The 15,160-nt window shown below is 35.1% G+C and overlaps 2 protein-coding genes across 14 annotated transcripts in view; one reads left to right on the top strand and one right to left on the bottom strand.

The window, feature by feature from the left end:
* The window catches only part of SRSF11 (serine and arginine rich splicing factor 11), a 54,838-nt gene extending 49,935 nt beyond the window's left edge, over positions 1-4,903 (top strand). For 7 of the 12 annotated variants that reach the window (XM_033407480.2, XM_033407481.2, XM_033407479.2 and 4 more), the window contains 3 exons: positions 2,772-2,888; positions 3,270-3,408; positions 3,514-4,903. In XM_033407480.2, coding sequence (XP_033263371.1) covers positions 2,772-2,888; positions 3,270-3,408; positions 3,514-3,711 — 454 coding nt within the window. In that variant the 3' untranslated portion in view covers positions 3,712-4,903. The remainder of the gene's footprint in view (positions 1-2,771; positions 2,889-3,269; positions 3,409-3,513) is intronic. The other 5 variants (XM_012537095.3, XM_004280743.4, XM_033407484.2 and 2 more) reach the window with 3 other exon arrangements.
* ANKRD13C (ankyrin repeat domain 13C) overlaps positions 4,440-15,160 on the bottom strand; it is an 85,310-nt gene continuing 74,589 nt past the window's right edge. For both annotated transcript variants that reach the window (XM_004280741.4, XM_033407472.2), the window contains one exon: positions 4,440-11,269. In XM_004280741.4, coding sequence (XP_004280789.1) covers positions 11,139-11,269 — 131 coding nt within the window. In that variant the 3' untranslated portion in view covers positions 4,440-11,138. The remainder of the gene's footprint in view (positions 11,270-15,160) is intronic.

The raw sequence follows: 15,160 nt of genomic DNA, 5'->3' as shown, positions 1-15,160 counted from the left end.
GACATGTAGGTTGCTTCCATGACCTGGCTATTGTAAACAGAGCTGCAGTGAACATTATGGTACATGACTCTTTTTGAATTATGGTTTTCTCAGGGTATATGCCCAGTAGTGGGACTGCTGGGTCGTATGGTTCTAAAAAAAAAAAAAAAAATTCTCTTTAGGTTTTTAAGGTACCTCTATACTGTTCTCCATAGTGGCTGTATCAATTTAAATTCCCACCAACAGTGCAAGAGGGTTCCCTTTTCTCCACACCCTCTCCAGCATTTATTGTTCGTAGATTTTTTGATGATGGTTATTCTGACCGGTGTGAGATGATATCTCATAGTTCTGATTTGCATTTCTCTAATGATTAACGATGTTGAGCATTCTTTCATGTGTTTGTTGGGCAATCTGTATATCTTCTTTGGAGAAATGTCTGTTTAGGTCTTCTGCCCGTTTTTGGATTGGGTTGTTTGTGTTTTCTGATATTGAGCTGCATGAGTTGCTTGTATGTTTTGGAGATTAATCCTTTGTCTGTCTGACTTATTGCACTTAGCTTAAATGCCCTCATGTCCATCCATGTTGCTGCAAATGGCAAAATTTCATTCTTTTATAGCTTACTAGTATCCTGTTGTATAGATACAGCACATTTTCTTTATCCATTCTTCTGTTGATGAACACTTAACATAGCTTCCATATCTTGGCAGTTGTTAAAAATGCTTCTGTGAACGTTGGGGTGCATGTACCTTTTCAAAATTGTGTGGGGTTTGGTTTGTTTGTGGGTTTGTTTTTATCTTCTGTTTTTTTGTGGGGTTTTTTTTGGATGTGTACCCAGGAGTGGAATTTGGGTCATATGGTAGTTCCATTTTTAGTTGTTTTTGAAACGTCCTTACTGTTTTCCACAGTGGCTACACCAATTTACATTTCCACCAACAGTATAGGAGGGTTCCCTTTTCTCCACATGCTCTCCAGCATTTATTATTTTTAGACCTTTTGATGATGGCCATTCTGACCAGTGTGAGGTGACAGATACCTCAGTTGTTTTGATTTGCATTTCTCCAATGACTAGTGATGTTGAGCATCCTTTCATGTGTTTGTTGGCCATCTGTGTGTATTCTTTGGAGAAATGTTTGTGTAGGTCTTCTGCCCATTTTTTTGATTGGGTTGTTTTTTGGTATTGAGCTGTTTGTATATTTTGGAGATTAACCCCTTGTCAGTCTCATTGTTTGGAAGTATTTTCTCCTATTCTGTAGGTTGTCTTTTTGTTTTGTTTATGGTTTCCTTTGCTATGCAAAAGCTTGTAAGTTTAGTTAGGTCTCATTAGTTCATTTTTGCTTTTATTTCCTTTACTTTAGGAGATGGATCCAAAAAAATATTGCTGTGATTTATGTCAAAGCACTTTCTACTTTTCCCCTAGTTTTATAGTATCTGGTCTTACATTTAGGTCTTTAACCCATTTCGAGTTTATTTTTGGATAGGGTGTTAGAGAATGTTCTGCCCCTCTTTTGCATGTAGCTGTCCAGTTTTCCCAGCACCACTTACTAAAGGGACTGTCTTTACTCCATTGTATATTCTTGCCTCCTTTGTCATAGATTAATTGACCATAAGTGTGTGGGTTTATTTCTGGACTCTCTGTGCTGTTCCATTGATCTGTGTGTCTGTTTTTGTGCCAGTACCATACAGTTTTGATTGCTGTAGCTTGGTAGTACAGTCTGAAGACATAGAGTATGATTCCTCCATCTCTGTTTTTCTTTATCAAGATTGTTTTGACTATTCAGGGTCTTTTGTGTTTCCATACAAATTTTAAAATTATTCTAGTTCTACGAAAATGCCATTGGTATTTTGATAAAGATTGCATTGAATATCTAGACTGCCTTGGGTAGTATGGTCATTTTAACAATATTGATTCTTCCAGTCCAAGAATAGGGCAGGACTTTCCTTCCCATCTGTTTGTGTTGTAGACACAGAATTTTTTTTAAGTCAAAATTGAAAGAGAGAGGAGAGGTACACCTTAAAAAGCTAATTGCTCAAAGCAGGGCGTGAATTGGGCATGGTTTGCTAGACAACAGGAAGTCAGTTTGATCTGTGTTACCACTAACTCTGGTTTTCTGGTTTTTACCTAGTGATTTAGAAGTAATTTTGGATTTTATTAGCAACTGCCTTCCGTAACACAGCATATTATCCTATACACGTTTTGGCCACTGAATGAATCTAAAACTGATTCCATAAATAATAATTTACTTCAGACTGTTTTTCCTTGAGTTAGAACTTTTGTTAATCAGTTTTTCCCCAAGTTTAACATTTCTAGTGTTTTGATGACATAATGTCTTTAAGAAGTATTGCTAAAATTAGGGTTTTCTTGAGGACATTAAAGGAAAGGCACATAGTTTACAAAAAAAAGAATTGCAGTTTTTTTTTTTTTTTTTTTTTTTTTTTTTTGTGGTACGCGGGCCTCTCACTGCTGCGGCCTCTCCCGTTGCGGAGCACAGGCTCCGGACGCGCAGGCCCAGCGACCATGGCTCACGGGCCCAGCCGCTCCGCGGCATGTGGGATCCTCGCGGACCAGGGCACGAACCCGCGTCCCCTGCACCGGCAGGCGGACTCTCAACCACTGTGCCACCAGGGAAGGCCGAATTGCAGTTTTTTAGTATTCATTTGTTTCTTAGGCTCAGAACAGTATTTGAAAATAGGTCTTTCGTTGTCAGAATCCTCTTTCTAGTGGAGCTCCATCATAGACACATCTGCTATGATGTGTCTGCATTTTTTGGATAATACTGTATTTTAAAGTCTAGTTTGCACATTTGTGGTTCTAGAGAGAGACGACGACGAAGAAGCAGAAGTGGCACAAGATCTCCTAAAAAGCCTAGGTCTCCCAAAAGAAAATTGTCTCGCTCACCATCCCCTAGGAGGTAAGAATATTAATCTTTTATTAAATCTATCCTGTTTTTCAGGAACTGTACTAGAGTTTTTCTTCCTTTTCAGGAATTAAAATGCTTAAGAATGTGCTGATACACTCTCTTCATGACTTGAGGCTGTGTTATAATAAACAGTTTAGGATTGGGCATTTTCGATCTGTAATCAAGTTATAGTCTTCTTCCCTATATTACTTATATACAGCTTGTATCCAGTGACTTGAAATTGGATCTTTGCTGTCCTCTTTATAGCAAGTGAACTTGGGTTGTCAAGTTTGCCATCTAAAACAAGTTTAAACTTACTCCTATTTAATTAATGGTGAAAGTTCTTGAGCAGTTCGTTTCAAGCATCTTGTCAGCATTTTACTGTCATCCTAGACATAAAAAGGAGAAGAAGAAAGATAAAGACAAGGAAAGAAGCAGAGATGAAAGAGAACGATCCACAAGCAAGAAGAAGAAAAGTAAAGATAAGGAAAAGGAACGGGAAAGAAAATCAGAGAGTGATAAAGATGTAAAAGTATGTTTACAAACTAATTTATTTTGGTGTTTTGGGTGATGCTGGTACTTTAAAGAAGTGATTTTCCTGTGAAGACGTTTACTTTTATTATTTTCCTTGGCAAAGCAGGTTACACGGGACTATGATGAAGAGGAGCAGGGGTATGACAGCGAGAAAGAGAAGAAAGAGGAGAAGAAACTGACAGAGCCAGCTTCTCCTAAAGCAAAAGAGTGTTCTGTGGAAAAGGGAACTGGTGACTCACTAAGAGAATCCAAAGTGAATGGCGATGATCATCATGAAGAAGACATGGATATGAGTGACTGAATATTGCCTCTGTGGGAATCCAACTGTATACGTGCATCAGTGTCATTCCTCTGTGTGATTCCTTAATGCTGTATTTGTTCATCTCAAATCTAGATGTATACAGCTCTGAGTCATAAATGGTTATAAAGCTCTTGATGTTGATATTTGTTATTTACATCCAAAAGCTTTTAGAAAAATGATACATGGGTAACCAGTTATTGACAGGTTGAAATCTGATTGAGTAAACAAGCAGTTTTACTATTCTGGTGCTGCTTCATAACAAAAATGAAAAGCTGCATGCATCTACAGCAGGCATGGATTGTTTATGTTGTATGATCTCCTTTATTAAGTTCACTTATAGTATTTCTAGAATTTGATTCATTGCCGTAATAGAGCCATGTAGGGAATGCACTGATTGCATGTTAATTGTGGCAGGAATATCCTAAATGTCATTCAAATCCTCCAACATGATGGATCTACTTATGGTCTTGTTTGTTGACATGACAAATTAACATTCTTATAGTTACATCTGGAAATGAGCATTTGAAATAGATAATCCTTTAAGCCTTGTGGCTAAATTTTTGTGGCTTTTGTTTAACTTTGAAGGGTTATATATGCACTAACCTTTTTTGATGGCTATAATTAGGCTTTAATTACAGAAACAAGATTTCAATGAAACTGTCTTTGGCAGTAAGTAAATAGCATATTTTGGAGTAGAGTTGTATACTTTTTCATAAGGTGTTTGGGAATTTTTTTTCCTAAAATAATTTATTGAACATCTACATCAGTGAAAGTTATCTGCCTATCCTGAAGTCCATCTGTAAAAGAAAGTTATCTCTTGTCCTGATTTTCAATTGTCCACTCTTTTATTAATTTGCTTTAATCTCGTTGTTGGAAAAGGGGGATAGTGCATTTTAAATTGACCTTCATATGCTTTTAAAAATAAGACAGATCTACTTGATAATGTACTTTTTATTTGATCTCAAGTTGTATAAAACCAATAAATTTTGTGTTACTGTTACTGCAGTAGTAATCTTATGCACACAGTGATTCCATGTTAAATGCAAAGTAGTTAGGCAACTGTTTTCTTACAGGAGTTTCCAAGCTTCACTTTTGTGCAGTAAAAACAAAAGTAGGCTACAGTCTGTGCCATGTTGATGTACAGTTTCTGAAATTGTTTTACAAGACTTTGATAATAAAACCCTTAAACTTATGTTTATGTTCCTGTAAAACTGTATTTGTATTTATTTACGTTGTTGAATGTATGGCATTTACCTCATTCATTTTACATATCAAGTTCTTTTTCCTTTCAGTCCACATATTTTAATATAGTAGTAAGATGGAATCCATCACTGTAGTGATTAGTTGCCATTAGAATTGTCAGAATTAGTTTAATTTCTATCTAAAACAGTCTTTTTCTAAGTGTAATTTTCTTTCTTATATTTTGGGTGTAGGACTTGGGTTGAGTAAAGCAATGAACTTTAGGATAAATGATCCCACCTATATCTAGTAAATTTATATTTTTGGTGAATATAAACATACTTTTCTGGAATAGTATAGAAACTCAATGGTATGTATCTACTGTACAATACTAAATAGTATATTTATTCATTTATGAAATGAGTAGTGTTTGAGTGGCTGGGATTAAGGGGGAAATGAGCCGGAATTGTAGCTTTTATCCAAATTGGAGTATAATTTTTTTTTTTTTAACTTTTAGAATTGAAATGCCGTATAGATAAGCCAGCATTGTTTTTACAGTTTGTAGTAACTTTTTAAAGATTTTATGGAAGGGAATTTTGTCTGTAGTAAGACATTCTAGTAATGGTCCTAAAAATCACTGCATTTTTAAACACGAAGTTGAACGCAAATGACATTCTTTAAACTTACAAAAAAATTTAGTAGAAAAACATTTAAAGATTGAACCATATGATATTGTCGGTTTTGTAAGTCAAAAACAAGTAAGATATTGGCGGTTTCACTTGGTTAAGCCTAATATTACTCAAATTTTATTCCCTCACTTGTAGTCTTTGAATATATAGTATGCTGATTTCTAAAAAGGGATTAAGAAATTTTGGGCTTTAAAATAGTACCACTGACTTAAGATGCTGTCGTGAAGGGAGTCTATACTTAGGTTATTTTTCAGTGAACATTTATGCACAAAGGTAGGGTTGCACGGGACAGAAGCCTTTAACACATAACCAGTCGAAATCAAGTGAACACTGCCTCCACACTGAATTTTGTTCTGTATTTGGTAGTGAAAATGATTAAAAAATAAAAGTGGTTTTGTTAGAAAAATGTTTGTGCTATTTATTTGCTTAAATTCTTCATGAGTGAATGAGGTAGTAGCTATTTAAGAGCCCAGTCATGAATTTCAGCTTCATTTACAGCTGGGGAGACCTGTTTCCTACCTTCATTTTCCTGTCTGTAAAATGGGAGTGATATCTACCTTGTAAAGTAGTTGGTAGAAAAAAATGTAGCCCTGTGTGCCTGGGTCAGTAAACGGTACCTGCTATTTAATTATGGAGCTTTTCAAAACTATATGAAAATTCAGTTTGGGGTAACGTTTTAGCAAAAGCACTAAGATAAATTGCGTGCAGATATGGCTATATTTCCCTTTACATTTTTGTGAATATAGGTTTTGGATAATAAGCTCCCTGGTAGTGATTCTATGTGGAAGGTAGAAGAATATTAGTTATTTAGGGAAGAAAGACAAACTGGGCTTCTACTAGAACAGTGAAAACTAATTTTACATTCACCTTGGAGTTGCATCTTAAAACTGATGTTCTGCTCTTAGTGTCATATAGCCTGTACAAGCCTACTTTTCCTCTGGCAAAACAATACCACTTTCTTCACTTGGGCACCAGATTAAGTGGTCTGTGCTGTTTGAAGATCGACAGACATCTTTTAAACTGGAATTGTGATTTCTGTTCCTTTTGTCTCAAATCTAGCTAGTGCATTTCACTCCTATCTAAAATATTTTCTCTAATCAAATACATGTAGTTGTGTTTAAATATGGAAACTCTACTGATACTTTCAAAGACCATCAGAATATGTTACTGAGGGTTTATTAGCAGAGGTAGTTTTTAAATGAGACTAATTCTGGAGTTGTTGATTTTGAGTCTGTTTTACTTAGTTTTATTTTCCCATTTTCATTTTATAATATCAAAGTATATGTAAAATTCATAAAGACATTCTTCAGCAAAATAACGTGTGAACCATGCTAATTCTTTGCTAGTGGGAATATGCTTAAGAATATACTTAAAGGTTATAGTAGGCGTTAAATATCAAGTTAAGGAAGACAAGCATCCTGTAGGTTAGCAACATGTAATTTTGTTCTTATCAATCAATCAGTCAGCATTCAATCCAGGGAGCCAAATGACCCAAAAAGATTTGTTGACAGAGATTTGACCTTAATTGTGGGAGTTGGTTTAATAGTCTCAAAGTTGTCTATGCTGTGCATCTGATGCTGAAGACTAAAGCCCACAGGCAGTCAAGAAAAGAAGGATAGTTGAGAGGGGTAAGAATAAGTTGGAACCATAAGCTGGAACCCACAAGAATGGGCTGAAACTGCAGGACCAAGCAGATAAGCCACAACGTGTATGAACTACATAATTTCTGCTTCACTTCTTCAGAATTCCTACGCTACCCATGTTCATTACTTAAACATCCCCGCCAGTCACTGTCAGCCTTCTTCAGTGACCAAGAATTCTATGGGAGGTACAGGTGCGTCTTATTTTTGTGTTTTTATACTACACAGTTTGTTTTAGGCTAATTATTTTCACCTGCAAAACATGAGCAAATTCAGGAATGATAGCCAAATACCTTTCTTTAAAACACAGGAAATTTCCTTCAGTTTTTTTAGGTGCTGTGGCAAAAGGAAAATTCTAATTCCATGTACCATATGTGCCATTATGGCCAGAAGTACTATTCCTAAAATGAGCTGTAACAGTTTAAAGTTCATCACTAGGTAGTACTACAAGGATAATCACATGATCTGAAAAGTGTGCTATTGGGCTTCCCTGGTGGCGCAGTGGTTGGGAGTCTGCCTGCCGATGTAGGGGACACGGGTTCGTGCCCCGGTCCAGGAAGATCCCACATACCGCAGAGCGGCTGGGCCTGTGAGCCATGGCCGCTGAGCCTGCGCGTCCGGAGCCTGTGCTCCACAACAGGAGAGGCCACAACAGTGAGAGGCCCGTGTACCACAAAAAAATATATGTGTGTGTGTGTGCACGCTACTGAGATGACATTTTTAGATGGCATTCTATGACATTTTTAGATGGCATTCTAAGATACTATTGGCCCAGATTTCTGATATAAAATGCTTTACAAAAGCAGTTTTTGCTCATTCATAATATACAAAGGATGGGCTTTTACTGAGTTTAGTTTTAATGTCTTTACAAGTGATTTAATACCTCCTGTCCATTTATCTAGGTTTCACTGTCAGTTGTCTTTGAAAGTTCCCAAGTATAGCAACTTTGGTAAGGATTCATTTTGTTAATTTTGGAAAACACAGTTAAGATACCTTTTGCTGGAGTTAAGCACAGGCATAGTGTGTCCATACTAAGTAATTTGCTCAGTTTCAGAGGCTAGCATACTACAAGTAGGACTTTGAACTCACCCCGTTTTCTACAACTTTTTCTCAACCATATTGTGACAAATAAAAGTTAAGAGCAAAAGCAACTCAGTATTTTCTTTAGTCCTTTTGTGGCCTCGAAACAAGCTCTTTGTCTGCTTTAGGCTTAGTGAAAACTAGGGAGAAACTTCACTTAAGCACTCATTATTCACCACCCTTCCCCAAGATGTGAATGATAAGCTGTGCATGAATAACACTATGAAAACACATTTTTATTAGTGTGAGTAGGGCTCAATACCAGTTCTAAACAGGAGAAAAACTGAATAGTTTTTTCAGCTTCTGTTGGCTATCAGCTTCTCTGAAATGTGTTTGTGTCTAGACAGTTGTATGTAGCTATACTCACAATAATCAGAGCATCAGCTTTATGCCTCCCTTTTTATGAAGCTTGATAATTTTCTGTACATGAATGTCTAGACAGGCAAACTGTCTCTAGGGAATTTTCTTAAAGAATCCTATATTCTTTTGAAACCATACTGGTGGCAGGATATACTGAACATTTCTAAACGGCCATTTAAGGTAACCATTTTATAGCCCCCCAATTTTAAACAATTTTTTCAGTCACAAATGGAAGGCAAAGAGAATTTTATGAACCTACATTACAAAATCTAGATTACCACGTAAGAGTATCAAAATATATAGCGTTTTTATCTACTTACTTGAAACACGGCATATAGCTTCATTCATTAGCTGGATTAAAAGGCACATTTTGAAAAGTCTAATACTGTGAAAAGTTTATTTGCATTAAATAACTCCTATTTTTACCATCATAAGAGATACTGACATTTGCTTGTCCTTTGTGATCAGATAAAAGACATTTTGGAATGGATAATCTGTACTATTCTTTATGAAAGAAAAAGTTAAAAACAAAATTCAAGTGCAAAAGTTTTCAGTAGTCTTCCTACCTCCAGTGTATCCCAGCAAAACAGTCACAGCTTTTAGGAAATTGATAAATCCCAAGCTGCAATTTACCATGTTTTTTCCCCAATGAATTACAAAAAAGGTCTGCAGTATATTCTTGAAAGTATACCATATTCCCACAAAGCAAGGGAGCCTAAAAGCAACAGTGATCATTGCCTTTCAGTATCTCAAACCTCATATAATCAGTGACAGGATAATAGAATCTCTAAGTCCAACAAACATTCCCAAAATAATAGGGATCAACTTCTATTTAACAAAACTAGTCTGGGTTTACCCGCCCTTTCCACAAAATTCAACAGACCCACGTAAGGTAGAAACTGGTCTTTGAATTTTTAACTATGATTATTTTTCTCCATTATAAAATGTATTTAATAAAATGTCAACATATGCAATGTAGTATGTACCAGCATGGAAGATGCAGCTTTAAAGATGTTTATTACAAAATTTTTCTTATGGTTGATGCTTCGGATTTTTAAGCCATCTCTTCAATAAAGGTCTCTAAACTCATTCAAATTATTTAAAATCCTGAAAAAAGTTACTGGTCACTCTAAAAAACTTGACAGATGCATTCTGACACATTTTTCAAGATACATTTAAAAAACATTTCCTTAGCTAAGCTCTTTAATACAACATAACATTTTATGACTGTTATACATTATTCTCCCTAATTTATTGTCATTGTTGGACCTTCAAACCATCTTGGAATAAGTATGAAAAATTTTTATGTGCAAAAATGAATAATGCATGATTTTAACACTTTGGAGATAATTAAAATCAATAAATATTTTCTTGTGACTTACTTAAAAAAATAAACAGTAGGAATTGTCAATCTTGTGTATGTTTCTGGAATTTAACTTGTAACAAATATATTCTATTAGCATATAAAATGTTTTTACCTTATTTTGAAAGCATTAAATATGTAGGGATGCCCAAAATATGTGGATTGTTTTTAAAACTGACACAAATGCATCCATATTCCACTAAAAACAAAATAATCAGAATGATGTGCACTTAGGAAGCAAGTTTAAAAATTTGGAATTTTTTTAAAGTGCTCAGATTTGGAAGAAGAATATCTTTAAGCATGCTCATCATGAACACAAAAAGGACTTTTAAACTCAAGTTTAGAAAAAAAAAAAGTTTCTATGAAAGGAAGATTATTAACAAACATTTTCCATTGAAGAAAGAATTCAGGTAAAAACAAATAGCACCACAATGAATTGCACTAAGGTGCTAAAGGAGGTACCTTATTCCCTGCAGAGAGAATGCTCCTTCTGAAGTGTATTGCAACATATAAATGCAATTGTTTAATGGTTACCATTTGGTTCATTCAGCTACAGAAAACTGCATTCCTTCTAGTTCATTATATTGAACAAACATTCAAATTACTGAACTATACATAATGTTACATACTTTACATTTTATGAAAACAAAGCTTGAAGGAATATTTATAAAGGTCACCTTGAATATAAGATGACAAGTTTAAAAGGGCTTCATATCTCTTAAGACATTTAATTTATGTTAATGGTCCAGGAGTGTTTTATATATAGATATAGATATATTTATATGCATATATATTTCAACAAGAAGTGTAAAAATTTTTAAAAACAAATCACAGCACTCATAGCTGTTTTACATAAGAAGGACTTGGGGTCATTAAGCTGTCAAACTATTACACTTATAATATGTATATTTTTAAAAAGACTGAAAATGGCACATCAGGAAACTTGCTGGAATTCTTATTAGAGGCCCATTTCATTATATCATATCACTGATGTGTCGATCCAACATAATTCCCTTTTCTTCAATGAAAACATTTGTCCCTTCTATTTGAATTCACTTCTGGGGTCTCTGCATTCTCTAGCTTTCCTTGGTTGAATGGCATCATTTTCTGTGTCAGTTAAAGATCAGGAAAACGGCTTGGGTCTTCCTTGTAGTCTTCAGGTATGGTAAAAATGGAGCCATCAAATTCATCATATCGAAACTCCTGAAAAGTCACAGTGGCTGTGATCGTAGGAAACACGGGTATATCTAGAGAGGACAATCAATGATAACACTGTAAAATGAAATGGTAACCTATTTATAGACTATGAAATACTATTAGAGATATCTATACTCCTTAAAATGTAAAAAAGTGTTATTCAAGGACCAGACAAATCCTAATATACATCTAATATTGAGTATGGGTGTTTGCAGGAAGAGTTTGGCTACTTGTGAGGAGAGACAGACACCAAAGCATCAAGAATTACATCAAAAACTCAAGGTCCCACTGCTTCCCAGTCTTAGCACTATGATGGCAGATTCCACTAGACTATTTTTTCTTGGGGCAAAGGGATGGCTACATTTGTACTTTTTGCATTCTGATATCTTTTCTTCAGATTGTAGTGTATATACTCTGAATCTGAGCTGATTTTTTTTTCATTTAATACAAATGAAATACATTCATCCTTTTTTGTTTTAAAACACTAAAAAACAATCCATCACTTTAATATATGGTATAAAAATAATCTCATCAGAATTGGAGTAATATCATACCACCACAGCCTAATATTCTTCTAAATAAAATACATTTCTAGCTGAAATTATGAGTGAAATGTGACATCAAAAATGGCCAAATACTTTAATCACTCTGCAGTTTTATTCCTAATACGATTTAGTGGAAAGAACACAAATTATAAAACCTAGATTCTGATTCCTACAAATCATTTAATTTATGAGGCTCAAGGATTTCATCTACAAAATAAACTCTAAAGGTTACTTAAAACTCTGAAATGATTCTGTGAAAGCTAAGTTGAATGCCTAGGATAAAGGCATGCCATAAACTAAGGCTGACTGTTACAAGCCTAGTATTCTATTGCAGAAAGTAATATTCTCATTTAAAAAAAAAAAAAAAACTTAAAGAAATCAACATAAGGATTACAGAGTTTCCAGTTATTTCTGGTGGAAAAGATCATTCATTTGTGCTTATTAAGTAAAGATGCTGTTCTAATTCAGAGGTCAGCGAACTAAGTAAGGCCTGTTGCCTGGCCTTTTTTTGTAAGGCCTGTGGGCTAAGAAAACATTTTACATAATTTAGTAGTTTTTTAAAAAACACAAAGAATAATGTTTCACGCAGATAAAATTACATGAAATTCAAACTTCACTGTCCAGAGTAAAGTTTTATTGGAATATGTGGTTTACTTATTCTCTATGGCTGTTTTCATTCTCCAACAAGAGTTGAATAGTTGTGACAGAAACCATATGGCCTGTAAAGTCTAAAATATTTACTATCTTTCAGAAGAAGTTTGATGACCTTAATGAGCCCTGTTCTAGGCATTGGATATACACCAGGAAACAGTAGAAAACAAATCATGCATTTATGGAGATTACATTCTGGTTGGGAGATACAAACCACAAATAGGTAAAAAATAATTGTGACTAAGTATGTAGGCAAAAATAAAGCAAGTAGGGGGATAGGGAGTTTCAGTGTTGAGGGTAAGAGTTCTTGATTAGGGTTCAAAGGAAAACCTCAATAAAGTGGCCTTTCAGCAAACACCTGAGATAACTACACAGTTGCCTAGAGGAAGGAAATTCCAAGTAGAGGGAATAAGTAAAAAAGCCCTAAAATGAAAGTGTATGGTTTATTCTGGGAACAGCTAGGAGATCAGTGTGGCTACAGCCAAATGAGTACGGGAAAGATTAGCAGAAGATGAGGTTTGAGAAGATATAGGCAGCCAGATCAAGCGGGGTTTAGGTCAAGAAAAAGTCTGCGGCTTCTACTCTGGATGAGATGGAAAGCCAGTGGATGGTTGTGAGCATAGCAGTAACATGTTCTGGCTTAAGTTTAGGCAGATGTAATGAGAATATAATGTAGGGTGACAAAAGTAATAGGAGGGATGTGCTCCAGAAGGAGCAGTCAGAGACGCAGGAAGAAGATCAAGAGAGAACTCTATCCAAAAAGTGGGAGGAAATCTGAAGAGAAACTACCAGCTTTCACTGGGACAAGGACTCCACAAAAAGAATGAAATCTTGAGAGGTTAAGTCAGATAACAGAAAAGTGTCCAGCAGACTTAACGGTATGAACATCAATAACAAACACAGAGTGGAAGAGATGAAGAGAATCTGCACCGAGCAGCTGGGTTATTTCTAGCTTGAGGCTATTACAAACTTATTTTTGTATACAGGTTTTTGTGTGAACATATCTTTATTTTTCTGGGATAAATGCCTAGGAGTGCAACTGACTGATCCCATGGAAGTTGGGTGGTTAGTTGTTTGTTTGTTTTTTAAGAAATGGCTAAAACGTTTTCCAGGGTGGCTGTACCATGTTACATAACCACCAGCAATGTATGAGCAATCCAGTTTTTCCACATCTGCACAAACATTTGGAGTTGTCACCATGTTTTATTTTAGCCATTCTGTTAGGTGTATATAATGATATCTCACTGTGGTTTTAATTTGCACTTCCCTAATGGCTAATGATTCTCAACACTGTTTTTGTGCTTATTTTCCATTTATATATCCTCTTATGTGAAATGTCTTTTTGTGTCTTTTGCTCTTTTCTAACTGGCTTGTTTATTTTGTTACTGATGAGTTTTAAGCATTCTTGTGGTTTTTTACTCTTAACTGGGTCTTTCACAGAGCAGAGCTTTTTTACTTTTGAAGAAGTCCAATTCATTGATTTTTTTTCTCTTATGGGTCATGCTGTGGTGTGAAGTCTAAGAACTCTTTGCTTAAACCTAGATCCCTAAGAATTTCTTCTACATTTATTTCCTAAGTTTTATTGTTTTATTTTACTTTTAAATTTAAGTCTATGATTCATTTTCAGTTAATTCTTGTATAAGCTGTAGGATTAAGGTGGAGTTTCATTTTTTTACCTTTGCATGTCTAATTGCTCCAGCATCATTTGTTGAAAAGGCTATCTTTCCTCCACTGAACTACTTTTGTACCTTTATCAAAAATAAGTTGAGCATATTTATAAGGATCTATGTTTGAATTCTCTTTTCTTATGTTGACTTATATGTTTATATCTCAACCAATACCATACAGTCTTGATTACTATAGCTATACAGTAAATATTGAAATGGAGTAGACTGATTACTCACACTCATTCTTTTTCAAAGTTGTTTTGGCTCTTGTTCTGAGTCAAATTCTTTCCCCTCCAAAAAGATCTATTCCGGTCCTAACCCCCAGAACCTAAGAATGTGACTGTTTTTTGAGACAGGGTCTTTGCAGAAGTAATCAAATTAAGAATCATTAGAGTGGTCCCTAACCCAACGGCTAGTGTCCTTACAAAAAGGTGAAATTCGAAGACACACGTACAGGAAAAGAACACCATGTGAAGATGAAGGCAAAGATTGTGGAGTGATGCTTCTACAAGCCAAAAAACATCACCAGAAGTTAGAGGAGGGCCATGAAACAGATTTCCTCTCATAGCCTGCAGAAGGAGCTAACCCAGCTGACACCCTGATCTCAGATTTCTAATCTCCAGAACTGAGACAATAAATTTCTATTGTTTAAGCCACTCACAGTTTGTGGTATTCTGTTATGCAGCCCTCGAAAATATATATATTCTAGTTTCTTTGCCATCCCATGTAAATTTTAAAATAATCTTTTCTCAATCTACAAAAAAAATATGGCTGGGATTGTGATAAGAATTGTGTTAAACCCATGTATCTCTTTGGGAAGAATTAACATCTTTCCTATGTTGAATCTTCCAATCCATGCGCATCATATGTCTCTACTTTTGTTTAGATCTTCTTTTATTTCTTTCATCAGTGTTGTATAATTTTCTGCATACAAGTACTGTAAATGTTTTGTTAAATTTACATCTATTTCCTTTTTTTTGCAATCATAAAAAATATTTAGTTTTGGTGTCAGTGTGTTCAATGCTAATATACAGAAATATTACTGATTCTTGTATGTTTAACTTTTATCCTGCCATCT

The sequence above is a fragment of the Orcinus orca genome, chromosome 1, assembly GCF_937001465.1.
Source record: "Orcinus orca chromosome 1, mOrcOrc1.1, whole genome shotgun sequence".
Lineage (NCBI taxonomy): Eukaryota > Metazoa > Chordata > Mammalia > Artiodactyla > Delphinidae > Orcinus > Orcinus orca.
The sequence above is the reverse complement of the archived record's forward strand: the minus strand, read 5'-3'. Positions and strand labels throughout refer to the sequence as shown.